This window comes from Cebidichthys violaceus, unplaced genomic scaffold (genome assembly GCF_023349555.1).
Source record: "Cebidichthys violaceus isolate CVI_PGR_0920_01 unplaced genomic scaffold, fCebVio1.0.p SCAF_3, whole genome shotgun sequence".
NCBI lineage: Eukaryota > Metazoa > Chordata > Actinopteri > Perciformes > Stichaeidae > Cebidichthys > Cebidichthys violaceus.
The window spans coordinates 11,214,079-11,237,590 of NW_027176483.1; the positions used below are offsets into that span (position 1 = coordinate 11,214,079).

General features: G+C 42.8%; 1 protein-coding gene across 2 annotated transcripts in view; it reads right to left on the bottom strand.

Moving 5' to 3' along the window:
* Positions 1–23,440, bottom strand: part of iqsec3b (IQ motif and Sec7 domain ArfGEF 3b) — a 29,753-nt gene extending 6,313 nt beyond the window's left edge. For both annotated transcript variants that reach the window (XM_068723342.1, XM_068723343.1), the window contains exons 1-11: positions 22,395–23,440; positions 17,315–17,389; positions 13,368–13,485; positions 11,920–12,315; positions 10,567–11,285; positions 9,698–9,859; positions 7,549–7,671; positions 3,123–3,289; positions 1,396–1,535; positions 1,102–1,233; positions 873–972 (exon numbers count right to left, since the gene is read on the bottom strand). In XM_068723342.1, coding sequence (XP_068579443.1) covers positions 873–972; positions 1,102–1,233; positions 1,396–1,535; positions 3,123–3,289; positions 7,549–7,671; positions 9,698–9,859; positions 10,567–11,285; positions 11,920–12,315; positions 13,368–13,485; positions 17,315–17,389; positions 22,395–22,918 — 2,656 coding nt within the window. In that variant the 5' untranslated portion in view covers positions 22,919–23,440. The remainder of the gene's footprint in view (positions 1–872; positions 973–1,101; positions 1,234–1,395; positions 1,536–3,122; positions 3,290–7,548; positions 7,672–9,697; positions 9,860–10,566; positions 11,286–11,919; positions 12,316–13,367; positions 13,486–17,314; positions 17,390–22,394) is intronic.
* Between the last annotated feature and the right edge of the window lie 72 nt (positions 23,441–23,512).

Consider the following 23,512-nt stretch of genomic DNA (forward strand, 5'->3'; position numbering starts at 1 on the left):
TTTAGGGCCAAAATACATCTCTGATCTGCTGCTACCCTATGAACCATCCCGACCCCTTAGGTCGTCTGGGACCGGTCTACTTTCTGTTCCCAGAGTTAGAACTAAACATGGAGAAGCAGCGTTCAGTTTTTCTGCTCCACATATCTGGAACAAAGTCCCAGAAAGCTGCAGGTCTGCAGAGACCCTCAGCTCCTTTAAATTCAGACTGAAGACTTTTCTGTTTGCTGCTGCCTTTGATTGAACCACATTCAAGGATATTAATCAGTTTCCTGCATTTTACTACTACTGTATTTTATTTCTTAAACTGTACTGCAACTATTATTCTGTTTTTAGCTTTTTAGTGTTTTAATGACTGTTTTTTTTATGTTTCAATCAATGTTCTTAATTGTTTTTAAATCTCCTTTTCTTTTGCATTATGTTTTGATGCTTTTAATGGTTTTATGTGAAGCACTTTGAATTGCCTTGTTGTTGAAATGTGCTATACAAATAAACTTGCCTTGCCTTGCCTTGCCTTCAACCTTACTGAACAGGCTCTGGCTTTAAAAAGTGCTGAGCTGTGATGGGATAGATACATTTATGGTTATCGCGATAAACAGATTCTGCATTCACATGCAGATTCTTATTGGTTTAAAATTAGCTTTTAAACTGGCTACTTGTAAAACAATCCTGTTGCACACGTCGTTTCTCAACTCCAGTCTCGCATCTCAAGTTTCTAATCGGACTGTAAACAATGAGCTGCGGACAGAAAAGGAAGTCTTGGCCCGGAGATCCGCTGGCTACACCAAAACCTGACAGTTAGCTCAGCATTTTTTCCAGCACTAGGGTGGAACTGTACTGAGAACAACCTACAGCAGAGTAAAATTGTATCTCACATTCATTGCTGAAGAGGTGAAACTGCATTCCCAGAAGACCCATAGCTTTACAGAAGGTATAAGAGGCTGAGCTTTTCTTCTTGGGACACAGCTTCAGGATCTACAGTAGGGACACATGACACACAACATGGCGGAATTAACATTATGTCTGATTATGTATGAAATAGCAAGAAATGTGGTTTCAGTTGCATACAGTATAGTAGCGAGTCACTGAATAGAGGTTCCTCACCAGCAGCAGGTCATTGAAGAGGAAGACCTCTCTCTGGAGCTGGGACAGTTTCTGTTTATGAGGCTTGTTTGCATCAGGTACCTCAAACAGACGACAGCAGCACACCAGACGTCTGTGGGGCACAGCGAGGATCTACAGAGGCCAAATTAAAGAGATGGAAATGACAGATAGTACAAAGGACGGACTGCTGTGAAATAATACATGACACAAGAGAAAAGGCGACAGTACAAACAGCTCGCCGAAATGAGAAATACTAAAAGGAAAGACTTGCACACAAAGACAAATATTACTCACAGTTTTGAGGCCCAGGATGGACTGCTCCACACGGCTCACATAGGAGACGTGGTCTTCGTTGGAGCGGAGCTCTCTTTGTTGGATTCTCTCATAAATGCCTGCTACCATCTCTCTGGGGATGTCAGCTCCATCATCCACACCTGAGGGAACAATAGTCCAGAAAAAGTAGCAGTGGTCAGAATCAAAGTTAGAAGTACTCTGTAAGCCTCCCGTCGCCCTTTGTTACTGTTGCTATGTCTGTCAAGCCTTACATTTTCGCACGGCACATGCAGTTTACAGTGATAACGGTAACGGATTTAGAAAAACAACAGCTCCTTGACCTCAGACAGCCACGCTGATTTTAGAAGCTGAAGGACGGTAAAATCACCTGCCCACCCTTTGGCATTAACAAGTGGGGGTTGATTTAGGGACCATCAATAAATTACTGTCTTCATGCAGACTTGCCTTCATGCTGTTTTGTCCATATTAGTGAAAATTATGATTTAAAATATGCTGGTTTTGGTCTCATGTAGTATACTTATTTGTTATTAACTGATTTTGCACAAATATTTTAATTTAAAACAATGGCACTTTTTTACAATAGCGCCCATGTATACTATGACCGGATTGATGCCAAAACTGTTACAATAAACATTCAAATAACATTTATCTTATGAATGTTTTTATTATTCACAGATGTTGATTATAAAAGTTCACTGTGCGGATGGGAAGATTAGTAGCAGCCACAGTCGAAGTTGATAGAGATGAAACTGACTGTGTGGGCTCATATCATTTTTTTAAAAGTTGTAATTAGTTGTTTTTCATTGAGGGTTTGCGGATGAGAAAATTTGCTTTTATCCCAGTATGTGTGCTGTCATTGTGTCCTGATAGTTAATGTAATATCGCTGTGGAGCAGCACACAGACATCCTCACTACATTTTGTCACTGAAGGAGAAACCTTTTCAGCTCACAAATTAAAACTGAATTGTACGATATCATATGAAAAAAGATATTTCAATTTATTTTATGGTTTTTTTTTCATTAACTGAAGGTGCAAATTAAAGCTAAACTTCTCTTCTTTAAGTTCTGGTTGACGTAAATGTATGTATCTGTTCAGCTACTGGACGGAGACCTTGTTTAGAGCCTCAGGTGATGAGATGCCTCTAGAAACCCAAGCTCATATCGAGAAAATCTAATTCTAAGTGTGCCTCAATTAAATGGGTCAATGCCATGGTCTCTGGAGCAGAGCTCTGAGTTAAGGATATCAGGAATCTCCTCCTGCACAGCTGATGGTTTTCTTGATGGTAGCTAGCGGAGGCAAGCACCCGCCGCCTCTGAGTAATTTACTTCACTTCAAGAGGCTGTCACTCAAAAGACTGATGGTAAGGCTGATAAGAGAGTGCTTGTTGTAAAACTTTGACTTTCCCTGCCCTCTGCTCTCTTTTTTGTCCTCCTTTTCATTCTGGCATATTTCTCGGATGGATCTCCACATGATTTGCAGTAAAAGGTTTGAAATGTACATGTGTTTACATGTGGTTACTATATATAACCCATGTTAAACTCTCTGCTTATAAAACTACTTCCCATAAATGTTGAAACATGTCTGCCAGTTATTTTACCACCTCTGTCCACAGGGTCAGTTCACACTCCCTGAGATGACACTTGTGCTCAGCCTCTATATAAACACAACATTTTTTTCTCTGTAAAACATGCAAAACATGCTCATACAAGTATTTGGACACACTAACCTCTTAGGTTGCGTATGAAGTCATCAAGGCCCATTTTGCGCTGGGGTTTGATGTTCGGTGAGTACATGTCAGTGTTGAGGAGGACCACAGCAAAGGCCAGGATGAAGATGGTGTCTGGGTTGTGAAACTGCTGCACCACATCAGGATTACACATACAGTACCTCTGGCTGTGGAGGGGAAATAGGACAACAGAGTTATATATCTTTAGTGTGACACTTCTCTATCACGTCTTGGTTTGGATTGGTCTGCCATTATACCACTATTATAGACCGCAAAATATAGATTTTGTAGATGAGACACAGCAAGTACCACTCCAAGTTATTCAAATATCATTCATATCCTGAGAAGTTTATTGCTTATTTATGGCACAAACTAAATAAGATTACAAAGTATTCGCCAGCTTACCACAAGTTTGGTGTGTAATACAAAAAAAACACATAATACTATTGCTAATGCTAAGCTCATTTGGAATGGTACATTCTGTAGATTTAATGCATCCTGGACAAATTATATTGTTCAACTTTATCTACAAACCACACTGAATATAACAACATCCATTGTACTGTCACCAAATAATCACAACAACCAATCCAGCCAGATTCTGTTATTGATAAAAACCCTATTCAATACATACAGACATGTATGGGCCAACTTTCCATCAACAAAAAACATATAAACAACATCAGCTGAGTGAATATGTTAATACACTGAGGATCATGTTTTAGGAAAGTGTAGGATTTTACTGCTGGGCTGAAGTGAAATCACACACTCAATTGGCACTTGATCAAGTAAACCTTGCTAAATGCACTCGAATACAGTCCTACAATAAATAACACCTTTGTGAAGCTTTTAATATTTATATGATCTAATATGCTATTAAATTGTATTGCTGAATACAAAGAGGTGTTGCTAATATGTTGTCAAGCCCATTTGCCCTGATTATGCCCTCATTGATTTAGAATCAATGAGGGCATACTGAATATTAGCATAATTTCCTGTCACCCCTGTATCTTCAGGCTCACAGAGCCAATGTTTCAAAACTCAATGACGCTCTCCTTGACTTTTTTATTTTGCCCAACTGCAGCCTCATATCCCAAAATGTCCCCTCAGCCCAAGCTAACAAAATCAAGGAGTGCATCGTTAAGAGAGCTCAGTGCAAATTGATAGGATTATAAAAAGCAGTGGCTATGAAAAGTTGCTTATTCCTGCTGTGAGATGGACGTATTCAGACTGATTTTAAGGCCCCATATCTCAACATACAAGCTGTAGCATTTTTTAAATCTGACTGACTGACTCAAAGACTTACTGACTGTAACTTCTATTCAGATGTGAGGGGCACTCTACCATGAGACGGACAGGAGACAGGAGTCATTTGACAAAATGGCACTGCCCTAGGTAACGCTGCTCAGTCTGCATTGGAGCCAGAGATGCCATATTTGGACTTCCTTTGCTCCATCACTGCCCACAGGCTTCACAAACTCTCACTTGCAAGCCCTCCTTCCCCCACAGCTCCCTCCCTATCTTTCTTACTGTCACTTACACTTACACAGTGGGCCATTTCAGTGGTGGGAGGCTTTTATCTCTGCAGCCAGGCAGGATACAGACATGGAGAGGGCTGCTCTGCTCCAGAGAACTATGTACTTGTCACAGCATATGCAAGCGAGAGGCCACTTCTGAGACCTGCAACCAGAAAGCCTTTTCCCCGACCCCAAACAAGATCTAAGACCAGAGTACTCATAGGGTATCAATTGACTACAGCCCAGTTTAATGGGTGTTTGAGGGAGAATACATCTTGCTTGACACAAACACTGCTACATATGCACATACACAGACACACAGAGGCAGAAACGAGCATCCTAATTTGCCATCTTGATGTAATTCTGCAGCAAATTCATCAAAGACTGAAAACAAGCCAAGATCTACTGTGTGAGTGTGTATGTGATACCTAATGGACATGTGCATGGATGTGTAGTGCATATGTGAGCAAACAGTTCTAGTGAATAAATAAAGCTGTGGTTAGGCCTATGCATGTGTGTTTGTTTGTGCTTCATTCACACATTTTCAAGCACGGATCTCCGTCTTATGTAACCAGTTTATTTAAACACTAGCTACTGATCTCTTATCTTTATATCTGCATATGAATGTTGCATGCCAGCTGGCACAAATACCGCTTCGTATAAAAGAACTACTCACGACAAGAGTACAACGCGCTTCAAACAGATGACATAATAACTGTTACGTAACAGACATGGCATCGGATGTCTGGCTGTCCTGATAAAAGCCCGCTCTTTTCTGACCTATACTCACAGCTCCCTGCTACAGAGTGTGGTCTCAGATCACTGATGAATTTGTAATCTGCACCCGGGGGCTTGGCACGTATGATTGAGTGAGTTGTGATTAGCTGATGACCTCGGTGGGTGTTCTGATTGGCCCTCAAATTTAGAAGCAGAGAGGGGATGTCATGACTGCTCCTTTTCCTCTCTCCACTCACTACTTTGTGCCTGTAGTAAGAACCTATTTTCCTTAATAGATAGGCTGATGATCTATGTTTTACCATAGACCAAAACCAACAAATCCTTCAAACAAGTATTGCTTATGAATCTACAGCCTGCTATACCTATTGAAACGCATTAATTAGCCACAAATTTGCACTGACTGACATTTATTATAGTGAACATTATGATGGACCTGGGGTTTATTTTGAGTCAATCCTACATAATCCGTCTTGCTGCTATAAATACTCACTAGAGCATTAATCCTTGGCTGAAAATACGCCTTAACATATATGCTATTTTGTTTATTATTGCTGTTTACTATTAAAAAAAAATTAAACTATGAATTGTTGCCATGCTAGCCGGTGTCTCTTGCAATGGCAATGTTGATCTGAGGGCCAGTCCCCCATTTTGTCCAGGTTGAAATGTCTTTACCACTGAAATGTTCAGACATTCATGCCCCCCTCAGGATGAAATTAATAAGTTTGGTGATTCTTTGACTTTTCATATAGTACCATAATCAGAAATTTCAAATTTCTTCAAAAACTGTCCTGACTGTAGACTCTTAATCTTAAAGGTTTAAGTCTTCAGTAGGAACCAATGGCCTTGGGGCCAAGTTCCACAGACAGGGAAAGCCAGTTGGGATGTACTGAGAAAAGGGCTAATAAAATACAAACTCAAAGTCAGCATCTCAGACAAAGTTCAGACATCGTGAAAGTAGAAATGTGTTGAAAGACAATTAACATGCAGTGCATGTTCTTTGGTAACTTTGAATTATACAAGCAACTTAGTGCAATCCAGAAGGACATCACGGTTGGTGAGTTTAAAGGGGCGTGGCTCAACTCATGGTGGTGACATTGTTGATAATCCTCAGGCAAAGAGCAGCACATCAGCAAAGGGAGATTAAATGTATACAACATTGCAACCAATTACTCTGAAACAAAAAACAATGATGGCCATTTTTATTGCATTTTTAGTCCTGGGAGCAATCTATGGATATTACCAGGACATTTCAAGGGCAGTGTCAGCCAGAGGATAAGAAGACAATTGCAGTTCTTATTTGTCTGGTCACTTCTGTCTGTTTTTGCCTCAAAGACCTTTCAGTCAGAAGGTAAAACTGCATCATAAAAAACTCTTTCTCTCCAGGAGTTTGTTATAGGCAAAGCTGGACAGTCCACTAAAAGGCACAAAGGGAGTGTGCAAACTACAGTAGGTCTCTCAAGGTCCTCTTGGTATTAAAATAAGTCTTTTTCAGATGGCTCATACATTTTAGTGACTGGAGGGCAAGACAGAATGAGCAGAAAACAGCTTAGGCTAAAACCCCATCATTACCAAACATGTACTTTTACGTATACATGTGTGTTTTTGGATGAAAATGGACACACAACTGTCATGCAGCCCAGAGAACCTGAAGATTTGGCTAGAAAGTGACATCCAGGGGAGAAAGTTGTGAAATAGAGCATGTATTTTTGTTCCACTGATTGCCTCCAACTCAGATCACAGCTATGATTGGCTGACAATCAAACACTGGTGAGTTAAGTCAAAGGTTACAAAGGCTACAGGCAATCAGTGTAATTTGTTAATGATACACGGCTTTGGTTTCATCAGAGCCTGCCACAGTGAGCTGGCAGAACTAGTTAAACAATACACAGTCGTCCTATTAGTATGCCATTCTGGATACGTGTGTTACCCCAAGGCTGCGAGATGAGATCAGAAAGTACTTTTCTATTTTATTGCAAAATATGTGAGCTTGGTTACATGAGTTGCATAAGTGGCCAAAGGCAAAAGTTCTATTCATTTCAAAAGGTTCAGAGTGCCCTTAACATCCCCGCTAAGTCATGTGATGGACTGTTGTTGTGTTGAACTGTGTTAAAAAACGAAGTCAGAGCCCGTTAGTCAGCGAGGCCTGGTTGTAAGCGAGTTGACAGTCTCACCTAAAGGCTTCGATGAGTCTCTCCACTTTCTGTGCTTCTCCCTGAACACGAACGTGAGCCTGGAACTTTCTGAGGGCTTCGTCGAGCTCCATGCCTGAGAAATCCATCTCATCCACAACACAGCTATTAGGGACAGACAGAGAGAAAGGAGAGAGAGATTGGGTTTAGTTGCAGTGTGTCACTGTAATGAGAAGGTGAGTGAGTGAGTGTGTGCAAGTGTGTGCGTGTGCATCAAACTATGGGTAACCAAGTGCTGATGGCAAATCTTCCTCTTACAGTCATACCTCCATTACAGAACCACTGACCTGGAGACGCACATAGAGACAACATGTTTGCACATGCACACACTTTGTGCAAACATCAATAGGGAAGACTGGGTCTGATGACAATGGGAGATAAGAGGGAAGGAAAGAAAGAGATGAGAGGGCGAAATAATGAAATGCAAAGAGCAAGGGGGCAAGAGAGAGGTACATGAAAGGCTGAGGGCTGGCTGAAGCAATGGAAGAAGTGCGTGTGCATTTATGTGTACATGCGTGTTTGTGTCCATGTATGTGTGTCTATGTGTCTGAGAGAAAGAAAGCAAGGGTGTGTGCTTGTGTGTGCGTGCGTTCAGTGCAGTGACCTATTTCTACAGTCTCTGCAACAACCTCAGCAAAAAGCCTCTCTATCGTGGATCTCTGTCTACACTGGTTGGATTCAAAAAGGGTGAGTGTGAAGGCATTAAGTAAAAGCGTGTTTTCATAGATGTGTTGCATTTATGCATGCAAGTGCTGCATGACAAGTGAGCGTGTGTGTGTGTGTGTGTGTGTGTGTTATCATGTGTTTATATCTGGTTAGGTTCCAACAGCTAGTTCTATTTTAGATATTTTAAAATACCTGAATCCATTAAAGTCAGAGTCAACGTCTCTTATTTAATCTTTTATGTCCTCTCTTTTTGTTGTGGTAAAGAGCAACATACAAAACATCCATTCAAGTTAATGTATGACCCTGGTACAGACTTAGAGACAGTTGAAAGCTCCATAACTGCTATCAAATGGACCTTGGGGTGGGATTTGTATCTGAACTGCTGTTTCCAAGGTCCTGAAGGAAATTTGATCATTAACTTTAAAGTCAGCATGGATGAGAAGTCCTAGAGGTGCTCAGAATAATTTAAAGTTTAAACATCTCTAAAATAATGGCAATGAAGCAAAGTCAACTTGCTAATGAGAACCATGTCATGCGGTGGAAACCTCTAGAACAGCTATAAATGGACCTTGAGTTGCGATTGTTATGTCAAGTACGGGGCGTCATTTAGTTAAGAAGCAAATTAAGTTTCCCACTTTGAAAAAAGTAATCAATTATATAAGATCTATACATGTTAATAAATAATAGATAAAGGTACAAAATCAATCAAATGTGTTAAATAAATTGATTTTGGTCCAGATGCTCAGCAGCCCTTTTTTATAAGGTAAGTGGTCAAATAGAGAATAACAGAGGGGTCGTCACGATAAACTACAGGGTGTCACACTCTGACAACTCCAAAAAATGTAATTGTATAATGACTTCTGTGGCTCTGGAGGAGTTTTCTAAAGTCTGAGAGAATAACCCTGATAATGTCATCAGGGTCATCTCGGCATGGGCTTGGAAAATATGAAATCATAATAGAAAGCCTGCGGTTCAAACTAGAAGTGTGGAGTTTGAAAGAAGTGGGCCTTTACTATTCATTGAGAGTCAAACAAAGAGCTTGACCTGTAGGGACCAAGAGTCAGGATATCTCTGTCTCTGCTGCTTTGACTTTTGACCATTTGACCATACAGTTCCCCAACTTTATGGAAGTAAAATTCGAAATCAAGAGTTTAGTAACCCATTCATGGCTTAAAACTGATCTATAAAGTATTAGTGAGTAATTTATCAACATTGATAAAGCCAGTAGTTACAAATTAGTCCTCTCCATGAAAACTGAGCAAACTCCACTAATGAAGTCCATGAGATGCAGTTGAAAGCAAAAAAAAAAACAGCTAGTAAATGGATCTTGAGTTAAGATTATTTTATAAAACCTGAATAGATGCAATAGAGAGTTCAAAGGGATTTTAATTTGATGACAGGACTCATTATATAAAACCCAATCACGTATGTGTCAGTGTGTGATGTATAAATAATCAGGGCTCACTCAAGGACATCTCTGTTGAATTGCAGTTTGCTGTTCCCCAAGAACTCTCCAATCATCTGTCTGCTCAGGCCCTTCCTCTGCAGCAGGAAGTGAGCCACTCCAATGGCTGTGTCCGGGACGAAACCACGTGTGATCAGGAAGTGGATGCCTCTCTCTGGGTTCCTAAGATAGCCAGCAGCAAAAAAGCAGATAGTATAAAGAGTTAAACAGCGTGTGTGCAATGTATTTGTGCGTTCAAGCAGATAGGTGTGTGGGCCTGAGTGATAAAGAAAATGTGTAACACAGCATATAAGTGCGTGTGTGTGTGTGTGTGTGTGTGTGTGTGTGTGTGTGTGTGTGTGTGTGTGTGTGTGTGTATAAGAGGAAGCAGAAAGAGAAAGAGGAAAAAGAAGAATGCATTCAAGCGCGAAAGTTGTTAGCTCTGGACTTCTGGATCAGACCCACTGTCACTGACGCATATGATTTAATTTACTTTAATTTGCATTAACTAATAATAAGTGCAGGCCAACCGTGGGCTCTATTTTTAGAAACTGAGAGGCTCTCACATTGTCCATGACCTCCTTGACTGCCTCTCCTCTTCAACCACATTTGCCCTATCTCTCTCTTTCTCTCTTCGTCCCTCGCCCTCCTCTCTAACTCTTTTTTTTTCCGTTGACATCACAAGATGGCACTGAACACGCAGCTCCTCCCAACAATCACAAACACTAATGAGCAGCTGCTTAGAGCAGTTTTGCAGGGCTGTTGGAGATTTGTTAGACACAAACAGTAATAAGTGTACTTTGAACCCTGAGCCAGAGGGTCCAGAAGTATTTCAGTGTGCGTGCGTGCGTGCGAGCGTGCGTGCGTGCGTGTGTTGCCGGCCTACTCACACATTGAAGAGGTTGAGTCCTATACGGTAGAGGCGTTTGCGGTGTGTGTCCGTGGATAGAGTTGGCGAGCGGCAGGAGGCTGGATCCTGGCAGCGGTCCCTGGGCAGAGAGACGACCAGGGCCTGCAGGGCCTCTGGGCTCGGCCCCCCAGGGATCTGCTGAGGATGAGTGTAGTGGTACTGCTGGTACTGGGTATAAATCTGAGCAGGTTGCTGGTTAGACTGGGCTGAGGTGGAGATAGAGGTGGAGGTAGAAGTGGATGTGGAACCCAATCTGTCTGAGCCGCACTCCCCCTCCATTCCTCCTCCTCCTAGAGCTGGCACTGCTGAGCCCCTCCTGGATCCTGGATCAGCCATTTCCAGCTCCTCACTGGGTGGAGGTGCAGGAAACTCTGGCTCCTCTGCTAACTGGCCATCTCCGCCTGCAGCCATTCCACTCACAGAAGTCTTCCTGCTGCCCAACTCTCCCACGACCGCATTTCCCAAGGAGGTGGTGGTTGTGGTGGTGGCGGTGGATATGGTGTAGGAGGTATTGCTGTCGATATGAACAGTGACATCCCTGAAGGCCATGAGCAGCGAGCTGGCACTGCGGGGCAGACAAGCACTCTCAGCAGCTGCACGAAGGGCCCCGGGGTCCATCAGTAGCCCCTTCCCGTCTCCACCTTCCGACAAGCTCCAACCATGAAGGGCGTCATCAATTGACTGGGCCAAAGAATGAAGCTGCAAATATGATCAGAGAAAAAATACATATTTTTGTTGAAGTTTCTGATACCAGAGGGGCTGCTAATTTGTGACTATTTGTAAGACTAGTGAAAGTAGATAAACGGTGATACTTGGCTACCGAGAAGACCATTCATAGACAGATTTAGATGAAACTACCATTCAAGGCACCGGGTCCAGTGAATGTAGTGCAGTCTAAGCACATAAATGTAGATATACTAAGGCCGGGTCAAACTGTGGAGTCTTTGCGTGGGGGACGGTAGGATTGGACAAATTTAAATTATGACCTGACATTGACTCTTAACAAAAAGACCACCAAAGATCGACCCTCTGGGCATCATGAATGTCTGAACACAATTTCATGGCAATCCATCAAATAGTTGAAGTGTTCTCTGTTGATCTTCCCATAGCAAACTTTTTTTCCCTTGGAAGTTGTTGAGATAGTTCATCCTGGACCACAATTGTGGGCCAAATGACTGACATTGACATTCCTACTGTAATCATGCTAGCCTGCTTGGCTGACAAGCTATAATGAAACCTTATTTCTTGATTTATTTTCTTTGGATCATTCTGCATCCCTACATAATTCCACTTATGGTTGTATCATGCTGTATCATGAAAAAAACCCACTAACCTGTTCAGAGAAGCAGTCTTCCAGCTGTGTAAGTGTTTGTCCAGGGGTTTGAGGTGGGGCTGGGGCAGGAGGGGGGCCAGCTGCTGGAGCAGACGCAGGAGAAGGGGGCAGAGAGGTGGAGCGACACGGGGGAGGAGGGGGAGTTTTGGAGCGTAAGGGAATCTGTCCTCCTCCAGGATGCAGACTGTAACTGTGTCTCTGGGCTGCGTTTCTGTTTCGACCTGAAGGGCTCGGATGGCGCAAGGAGATCCGGCGGGGCAACTTGCTCTCCGACAGAGAGTTACGGATCTTCTGGAAGTTTTTGCTGAGCTGGTACTGACGGAAGGCTGTCTGGATACGACGGGCTGCCCGCCTCGCTATGAGATGGCCTCCATATTTCTGCTCCAACTCATCTATCTGGGAATAGGAGGAGAGAGTTAGGGGAATTGAGTTTAAATATCAAACATGTTTACAAGGTTCTGAAACTCACTGAAGACACTGCAGGACTCATTGCAAAGCACACAGTAGCCACAGAAAAATGTGTATTCATCCACCAGCAGGCAAATATCATGATGCCATTTTGTGCCCGTGTCTACAAAAGATCAAACGAATTTGAGCATTGCCTGAGTCATGAGTCAGCACACTCACACCTCTCTTCTTAGAAGTATCCTTCTTACTTATCTGTCCACTCTTTTAAAGCCTCTGAGGGTTTATGGCCTTAGAGTCAAAGTAAACATCATCTATCATCATTCAACTGCTAATAATGGCTGAAGGGCCATGGGAAGGAGGATGGATGGGCTGTGACAAAGGTGATTTTGAGAAAATTAATAGAAAAGTAAACACCCGCACAAGCCTATTTCTGTTCCGTTTGTTGGCAGAGCAGCTCAGCCCAAAATCTCAGCTTCTTCCAGAATTTTTTTCCTGTATTTCCAGCAAAAGTGAGACGAAGGTGGGGGAGTCGGAGGCAAGGGAAGAAGAGACAGAGAGGGAGAAAAAGGAGGACAGCCACACATGTGCCAGTGTGTGTGTGCGTGTGTGTGTGTGTGCGTGTGTGTGCGTGCATGTGCATGGGTGCACATGCACATTTTGTGGACATGCTTGTGTGGGCAGACACACACAAACACACACGCACACTCACACAGCAGCAGCAATAGCAGTAGCAACAGCAGACCCTTCAGCAATTTGGTATGAGAAATAAAGACATCTCCAGTCGCCAGAAGCAGTTATTAGCTGTTACCATGACAACCTAGCATCTTTCGCGTTGCTGTCGCTGTGACAGTGGAATTGCTGGTGTTCTTTTTTTAATGTCAACACATTAACAGCCAGAAATAGATCTGAATGGGAATCTTTTTTGTCTCGCAAAGTGATCATCCTTCACACACATCCTTGTGTTAAAACAGGTAGAGGAGTCAGCATTCACTTGTGCTTACAGGTCAGATACACACACACACTTGAAGAAAAGAAAATACCTGTTTGTTCTTATTTTCAAGGCTGATCTCGTACTCGCTCGGTCCCTCTCTTTTGGTCCCTTCCACTTCCTGTCCACCACCAGAAGATGTTCCATCCTCCAGGCTCAGCATCTGTCCACTGCCACGGAAATAAGAACAGAGAACTATTAGTCCTCCCTACTGACCTTACAATCTGTGCCGTCATTGCAGTGGCAGCTCATCAGCTAAGCAGTGTTTGAGGAGCTTCATGAGGGTAGCAGCAGGCGCAGAGTGATGTGTGGCTGAGGTGGCTCAGGGCGAAGGTGAGGTTTATGTGTCAAGTGCTGTTTGGTCAAATTTGTGGCTCCAATGCAGGCTGCAGGAGTGAAATTCAGTATATAAGACCAGGAATAAAATATCTTTATTACAAGTTCTGTGACCAAAATCATCACCTCCTTCACTATTTTACTATTTCCTACATACTAAAACGTATTAATTTAGTTTACAGTGGGACTGCCAGCATCAATGTATTCATTGCCAATTACTATTATAAAATATATAAAATAATTATAGTCAAATATGTTCATCACAATTTCTCAGAGCCCAAGTTGACATGGTCAAACAACTCATTTTGGCCAACCAACAGCCCAAATTTTGAGAAGCAAAAAAGAGTGAATATTTAGCATATTTCCATTAGTAAATTACCTTAATGATTAATCAACTATCAAAATGTTTTAATAATTAATTAATACATTTTCTATCAATTAACTGATCCAGTGGTTCCAACCTTTTTCTGCTTGTGACTCCTCGTCACAGGTTGCATAAATTATGAGCAGTTCAGTCAAAGAGTGATTTTTTCTTCTTCGATTATTTCACTTAAATAATAAATCAATTCATTTTTGAGGCTTGTCTGAGGAGGTGAAATTGTGTAGTATTTCACAAAGAAACTAAACAGTAAAGTAAAAATAAACATGGTTATGTGAGGCAGAAATTTTGTTTTCTACTTGTGTGATCTTCTTGGTTGAACATACAGGTCCATCTTGAGACTGGACCACTAGAGGGAGAGAATTTTTAAGGGCACTATAGTGCAATACACTCTCCCAACAAGCTTAATTTATAGAGCAATGCTTTGATGTCACAGAGATCTTTGTTAGACATTGTCAGCTTCACAACGCTAAAAATGCTGCGCTGCACTCTTGGCAGATCCCAATGTGTTCAGCGCACTAACAACGATTTCCACGGAAATTTAAACGGATTTTGTGTACGAGACTCCAGAAGCGGATGTGTTTCTATGGCAATGACATACTTTGGATGAAAATTACAGTGGAAGTTGTGATGAAAAATAAAACTTTCTGAGTCTCCTACATAGAAATGAGATTACTATTTTTCATCTATATAACATGTTTTCTATGTTCTGCTGAAAGGGTTACAGTATGAAAGCATAATCAAGTCAAGTGACTGCAATATAAGAGATAAAAAAACTGGAAGAACTGCAAGACAATCATATCCTCAAAGTCAAACATGACTGGCAGAAAAAATAGAATAAATCAAACAAATTTAACTCATAAACAATTCATATAATATAGCAGCAGCTGGAAGCGAAAGCAAAACAAAGATACATTTGAATTCGGCCTGAATCTGACTCAGAACTCAACAGAGTCGACATAGAGGCTGTCTCTCAGTGCATCCCACCCTCTTCTTAATCCCAAGTCCTGTCCACAGATGCAAACATTTTCTTTTTCATGACAGCATTAGCAAAATTCTGTGAAAGCATGAAAGGCTTACCTAAGCAAATTACTGCTATGACAAAGCAGAAAATGTCTGTTGCGGACAACTTAAGCTCCATTCATTTTGGTAAAACTTGGAGAAAATAATAATAATGTCTTGTGGCCAACATCTCTGGCAGCAAATCACCTCTAAAAGATACTAAACACTGCCATTCAGCACCTTTTATACAACCAAACTGGCCTGATGCAAGCATAGAGTATGATCACACCCTAAGAGGTTTTATAACGGTGTGCAATTATGAGTGTGAGTGTGCAGGATGTTGTGTGCTTGTGCAATCTTTCTTCCACCCAGATAATGCTTACCGTTATAATTTTTACACAAAAGGGACTAGTGCTAGACACGACTGGGGAGACTAAAAAGCCTGCTCATGGTTAAATAATGAGCTCATCACTAAAGCTCCTCTTTGTTTTCTTTGATTGCTGTTAAAGCAAATATTCTGCATTCCCCTGCCAAAAGTCAGAGATAGGGCCAGAGAAGCTTGGTCATATCTTTAAATGAGATAAAGTTAGAGAAAAAAAAGAGAGGAAAAAGGGGAAGAGAGTGGAACCGGTGGCTGAGATAGAAACAGAAAGAGAGACAAAGATATAGACAGAGAGACTGTGTTGGTGTGTGCATGCTGGAGGCTGTCTCTATCAAAAACTCTATTAAAACGCTGCCATGCCCCTGCGCAGCATCAGAATACATTAGAGTACATTAGAATACATTAGAGGATTTTAAAGCAAGAGTTGAGCTATTAATGCATCTGGACAGCAAAAGCCTCCATAATGATATGGCAGCTATGCTCTCTCTCTCTCTCTCTCTCTCTCTCACACACACACACACACATACACACACACATGCTCACATACATAGCAGCAACAAACAAACCAAGCACACACTTTCGCTCTGACTGCATGTGTGACGTCATGATGGAAGAGAAATGAACATCTGTCAAATCGCATCTCTCAAGGTCCTTCAGAGATGTATAGTCCTGTACAGCCAGGCAAGAAACACACACACACACACACACACACAGGAGAGAAAAGGCACGGCAGGTTAGACTAGAGGTGGATCTCATGACATCTCTTGGGAGGTTTGCGTGCTCTGATGGATTCAGTGGATGACAGTTAGTGTAGAGGTGGTGCAAGTTTGCAGCCACCAGGCACACACAACTTCATGTGATGATAATAATGAGCCACGGTGTTGCACGGCTCGTCTACATCTCATCATCTCAGGTGGGTGTCCACTGCTGCTGTGCCACTAGCTCATCCAATCAGGAGTATGTGGGTGTAGATGATGATAGTTAAGTCATCAAATCAGAGAAAAGAGAGGGATTCCAGACAGACAGATGGTGATATTAATAAAAACAGAATGAGAGAGAGACTCGATAAGGAGGGATGAGACCGAAATAAACAGACAGATAAATAACAAGTAGTGATACATACAGAAACAAACAACACAAGGTGGAAGATATAGCAGCAGATGAAGAGACAGAATAAGTAGACATTACTGGGAAAAACTGGATTTAGAAGTACACAGGATTTAACGATGGCAGAAATTCCAGAGGAGGGAGGGCAAAACATTCATTTCAGTCAATCATTGAGAAACATGACAAAATCAGCGTTTGAGCATTTTACAGCTGAGCTTTACTCATCCAACCATCACCAAGTGAAACGGCATGCCTTCACACACACAAAAAAAAAATTAACATACTCATACAACAAACAGACAAGCTGCCCACACAGAAACAGACAGCAAAAGTGGCTACAGTAGATCCTCAAAGTTCTATTCTCTAGTTACTATGGTAGTGGTAATCATTGCGTCATTACTGGGTTGCCATGGGCACTTTTATACTGCCAATATCAGTTCACCCCCCCCCCCCCTCTCTCTCTCTCCCTATGTGATTCACCCTTGAGGCTGTAAGATCTATAGGTTTGTTACAGAGCATTTAACTCTCTCACTGTAACTCCAGGCATCACACGTCCATGAATACCCCAATTCACAGTTGCATACACTTCTGTGCATGTACTAACGAGCATGATTAAAAGCCTGGGTGTGGACATTACTCAGTAAGATGACACACATGTACATGCATGCAGTGTGTATGTATACAGAGACAGGACGTTTTCAATGGTTGAAAGAGCATACTGTTGGAGCAAAATATGTAGAGACAAATAGTGGCCTAAAAGTGTCTGTGTGATTGGTGTGTGACTCGGTCTTACCTGGATGAGCCACTGGTGTCAGCCTCTGGATGTTCAGGGGCGGGGCAGCAAAACTGATGCAGCACGTTCTCGCTCCTGAAGGGCAGACAAGAGAGGAGGATAGGTAAGCAAAGGGGGGAGGAAAGAGGAAAAGCAGACAGAATTGGAAGGACAGCATGTCATTTGGTTATTATTGGCTGTTGCTGGATGTTTGCCTTGTTTCCATATTCCTCCTTATATTCATTCTTAGTCCAACATCCCAAAAGACACTGAAAAGGCTCCCATTATACTCTTCTGGATTATTTCCATGGATTCTGTTTACAATTTGGCACTGATCCTGTGATAAATACCCTATGTAGGTCAATTCAAGGCTGAGGACGCTTAGATTGAGTGTGAGTATATGTTTGTGTATCCGGATGTGCTTGTCTATGCCTCCTCCCATTCAATTAATAAGATCTGTAGTGATTTAGCAGAATTCCCAATCTGGACAGATGGTTACTCCAGCTCTGTTTCCGGCACTGTCTCTTCTTAAGTTCCCCTCTCTCATTTCTCCCTCATACATTTTACATTTACATTCATATTTTAAGCATCTTGCTGGTGCTCTTATCTGGAGCAATTTGTGAAAAAAGAAAGAAATAAAACAAGACACAGCATTACCTTCCACCACCAGGGAAATGAAAACAAGAATTATCCTGAAATTTAAAAAAAAAAGCAAAGTATTTAGCATATCTTTTGTATAGGAGGTGTGGGTGTGAGTGTAGGTCACATTGGGTCAGTTCACAATGAGCTGAAAGCATTCAGTTGACAGTGAATTTTCTCTTCTTCTGTCTTCTGACCTGAGCTCAGCTCAGCATATTGCTCGTGACACAGACCCACAGTGACAGGCAGTCAGAGTCTGTGCGAGGCTCGGGGTGACAGTCCAAGCTATAAAAAGCTACTTTTTCACGGCAACTTCCACAGACTTAAAGGGACGCTGATGTTTTAAAAAATATATACCTCTGATCAACACTCTTCACAGTTGGTTTTCTATGAATAATACTGTTCCATCTGCTCTCACACCTCGCATACAGACACACATAAAAACATACTGTACATCCTTGAATCATTCATTCTCCTTTTAGCAGCACTGCTTGTAAATGACTCTTAAGAGGTTCTGTTCGTTTAAGGTGAATATTTTATACAAACCTTTGCCTTTGTCACTTAAGTTAATCACTTCCTGCTAGCTTTTATTTTGTAAGTGCCCTTTTTATGTTTTTTGGGTCCTTTATTTTGAAGTCCTTCTGGCGAAACCGAAAGCAGATCCAACTGCTCGTCAGAGTATATTAGTTTGACTTCGGATTCGGATAATTAAAGATAATTGACGGTGCAGACGAAAAGAAAAATGTTACAAAATATTCCTCTGCAATAACAGTTTATTAATTAACGGTTAAGCACCTAGCTGGAACGGGAGTATTGTGTGTTTATTGTCTTTATTGTGTGTTTAATGTATTTCTGTTTCAACTAGATGCTAATGTTAGCTTAGCAGGAATAGCTAAATGACTAAGCTGTAATTTTAAGCTAATGCTAGATTCCGTTTTTTACATGTGCTTTTTAAAAGTATATATGAGAGAAATGTTTAGTTAATGCTCCCATGTATATTGAAATGTAATTTAAGAAATGTTTAAAATTGTAAGAGCTCATTTATGTTATCTATTCCGCTCTTGCGGTGTTTTCTGGATATTGGCTAAATGAGAAAAAATAAATAAAGGCCTCTGGAAACATCAGTACGCTTCACCATTTTCCGGCTGGGGTCCGCTACACTGCTGCTGTAGTAGCTCTTGATCCTGGTCTTAGAACTTTGAGAGCCTCCCTTTTCCCAAGTGAGGTCTTGAGTGCAGTACCTGCCTTTTTGGACTTAATTTGTTATTATAGATCGATTCATTATTCTTGCAAAATTTACAGCAATTCTCTCAAGCGTTTGCCTTCTTTCACTAGCTCACAGGGGTTTCAGAAATTACTCAGTTTATTTTTAAATTTTACTTTTTAGTCTTTTGATCCGTACATAAAGATTTTTCTTGTATGAGATTAATTTAAGTAATTTAAACTATTTGTCGAGATAATGCATCTCTTTATTAATATAAGTACAAACTAATTTAACCTATAAATCTAGGCAGTATAAATGTGCAGGAGTTCACCTTCTCTGCGTTGTAGGTTTTGGGGATCAAACGGGGGTCAAAGTGTTATCTGATATGCACCTGGTTGACAGAGAAGGGAGATCAAACAATAAACTTTTTTATCAAAATGTAAAAGCAATGAACTTGCAGACCGTCAGTAAAACAGCTGAATTATTTTGCCAGCCTGATATGAAACAGTTCAGCCCTGAGGAAGAGGCCAGGCTGCTTGGGTCCCTCAGTGCACAGACACACAAACACACACACTCAACGGGTCCGTCCATCTGTCTGAACGAGACACGCACATAACGGCCGTACGCCTCCAACAACGCTTACAAAGAGAACAGGTGAATATTTCAACAGTACATGCCTCCTGCTGTCAGGCCATGCTCTCTCTCTCTCTCTCTCTCTCTCTCTCTCTCTCTCTCTCTCTCTCTCTCTCTCTCTGTGTGCCCCATCCTCCCTCACACCATCCCTCTCCTCCGTCCTGCTTTGTAAGAGTACTTTAAACACAATGCTTTTTCATCAGCCAGTATCCAGTCGTAGAGTGTAAGGAAGAGGAGGGTTGACATGAAACAAGATCCGCTCCATTTGGAGTCAAAACATTGCCAGTACATTGTATGCACCTTCCACTGTGCCAAAGGATGCCCCAGCGTGTCCTTCTGTTGTCCAACCTATCTATTTGTCCGCCAGCAAGATAGATAAACTGAGGAGACAGCTACCCCAAATGCACCCTTCATATCATCTCTGGTTTGGTCTCTTCTTGTACCTGTCTCGCTCTCTGTGTACTGAAACCCCTCCCTGTCCTATTCTCTCATCGCCACTTTCTCTGCCCCCCCCCCCCCCTCTACCTTCTTCCCTTTCACTGGTCTACTCCAATGTCAGCCTCAAGCTCCTTCCTCTAGACACCTCAAGGGCTCCATCAAAGACAACGACTGAACATGCATCCCTCTCTCTTTCTAGCTCTCTGCTGCCTTTCTCTCTCCTGAGAATGGCTGATTACCGTTCGCTCCATGGGCTAAGTGGGGCAGATAGGAAGCTCAGCTGGAGAGAGACAGAGAATGAGTGGAGGAGAGGATCCTGTCTCTCAACCCATAGGACTCAAACACGTGCACTGACAGAGATGACAATAATGCAATGCACACAAACACACTCACAGCCAACCATACGCAGCCCACAAGTGATTTATCTGCAGGTCAAAGAAAACTAGTCTCTCTATAGAGTTGAACAACAATTCAGATAAATATATACAGTTAAATGTAAGATGTGTAAAAGAAAGCAAGTGTGCAACCACACATGCATCTACACAGACAACCCCCCCCCCACCCATACACAAACACACGGTTTGTAACATATAAACATGCTGACACACATAAGTCACTGGCAACAGGAAAAGAAGAGGACAGATCTGATCTCCAGTCAGCTGCAGAGAGGATGCAGCAGGCAATGGCAGGAAGGTGAATCCTCTAAATGCAAGTGAAAGTCTGAGCTCCCCCTCACTTGCAAGCAAAACTACAAATTAGGTGTTAAGCTACTGGTCTTAAAAGCAATGGGCAGGTAAAGATGCAAGGTTGCATTCAAGGACACACAATCAGCAACTGCAGGAAAAAGAAGGCTATTTTATAAACCACTCCCCCACTCTGCTTGCCTGATCAACTGGTGGATGGCTCTGCTGTGTTCTCCCTCCAGCTTTTATAATAACAATTAGTTTATTGTAATTTCTTCCTCCCCAGTTAAACTAATTTAAATTAAGAACCAGTGGTGTTACACTGATTCCTGTCAAATAATAACAAATTTGCCGCAAGGTAAGCTCTCTACTCAGGTTCCAGGCAAAGAGAGAGCAACAGGCACATGCAAACACACACCTCAAGAGCAGGAAATGTAATGTGTGGCAGGTGAATCACTCACTGTAGGATCAATATCAACAACTGTTTTTTTTTCATCTGCATGTATCGCCTTCTACACTCCTCTTCTCCTCTCAACTCCTCCTCTGTTCTGAGTTGCTCCCATCAGTGGGGGTGGAGTCCCAGAGAGACCAATCAGGACTCCTGCTGGGAAACAACTTATGAACTGAACATACACGCGCGCGCACACAGATCGAGAAAAAGAGAGAAAGATGGATTTTCTCTCATTAGGTGATGTGTTGATGTACTATGAGGCTCTGGTGCCAGGCAGGGGGTGCTGGGGTGTGTGTGTGTGTGTGTGTGTGTGTGTGTGTGTGTGTGTGTGTGTGTGTGTGTGTGTGTGTGCGCGCGCGCGCGTGCGTGCGCGTGTGTGTGTGCCTCATCTAACACAGCAACATCAGAGACCCAGAGGTCCCGTGAGAGTTCACAGATCCCGTGCAGTAATTAATAGAGAAACCAGCTGCACCGTGGACAGCGACTCGCGGTGTCTCATCATCGCAAGTGAGGCTGCTCCTGTGTCAAGCTGACAGTGACCGTTGTGCGGAGCCGATGTTTCCAGCATAAACACACACACACACACACACGCACACACACGCACACATGCATAGGCCTACTACAGCTGTTTGTTACGTAATGATTCAGTATTCGTGATCCAGCTTCTCATTTAAATAATCCACCTCTTTCTCTTCTGGCAGAGTCCTTGTACGTGTCCTCCGTCACATACAACTGAAATTTGAAAATGTGCAAGCTTCTTCTTCATTAGCCTAATTAAACGCCTCTTAATCAGCAGTACACGCAAATGCGCGCATGCACGCTCGAAATTATACAGTTTTAGAAGGATGCTACTCAAAAAACTATGAGGGATACAAGACAGGCAAAGGAAATTGATTTATGATTTAGGTCGATACTGGAGGAGATGCAATACCACAGGAGGTTTTAAAAAATATATAAATACCATAACATTCTGAATAGCCTGCCTATAATCTCAATTGGACTATTTTAGGACAGACACACACACAAATGCAAACAGCAATATTCTCTACTCACTCTGATTGCCTTGCCAGAGCCAGGGATCGACAAAGGGTTGTGGGGGTCATCGGAACCAAAGAGCGGCAGCTTTGGAAACTTCCGCCGTTTTCTGGGTCACTGTCAACCGGGGAAACCGTGGACAGGTCAGCCGGGACCAGCTGCATGTCCCCCGGGTCCATAGGTTGGGGAGAAGACGGCTGAACCCCCGGAGTAACCTCGGTTTGTGCTGGTGCCGCCGCATGGTCTGGCAGAGACCCCGCACCGGTAATAAGCTGAGGGTCCTGAGGGTGGTGGTGTTGATGAAAGCAGCTGGGGTCGGGGTGGTGGTGATAGTGATGATGGTAAGGATGCTGCTGTTGTACCCTGACATCCCGCAGGTGCCTGTTCTCGCCGATGAGCTCGTCCACCCGCCGGTCCAGCTCCTCTATCCGGGAACGCTGGGTCTGGATGAGACTCTGCTGATTCTGGACGATGGTGGTGAGCTCCCGCAGGTACAGAATCGCCTGCACCGGATTTTCCAGCAGGCTGGAGCTCATCATCATACCCAAGACAGAAGGAGGGAAGAGAAGCAGAGGAAAACAGAAGCTGGACTGATGGATGGAGGACAGAGGAGATGCAAAATATCCGTGAGTGCGGATGAGAAGGTGAGATGTCCTTCCGCTCTCCTCTCCTTGATTCTGCTCGGCTGTGGATGAAGCTGCACCGACCGAGCTAGCCTCCGCTTCTCCGGTCGTTTCCCTCCCTCCCTCGATCTCTCTCTCTCTCTTTCTCTCTCCTGCTGCACTGAGTGGTGCTGATGAGAGGAGCCAGATCCAGATGTGACAGGAGGGAGGAGGGGAGAAGAGGCGCTGGCAGACGGATGCGTCATTACGCACATGCACGAGAACGCTACAGAGCAAGCACGCACCCTACAGGCTGGTCAAGGAGGCTTTCTGAGCCACTCTCCTGTTCCTGGTGAAGGCTACTGCACATAAAATCGGAAGGTGCATTTTTTTGTGACCAACTTTTTCAATTAATTTTCCACGTCATCCTCACAATAAGGTAAACAATACACAAAGTATAGCCTGCATGTAAGAGAGAGAGAGAGAGAGAGAGAGAGAGAGAGAGAGAGAGAGAGAGAGAGAGAGAGAGAGAGA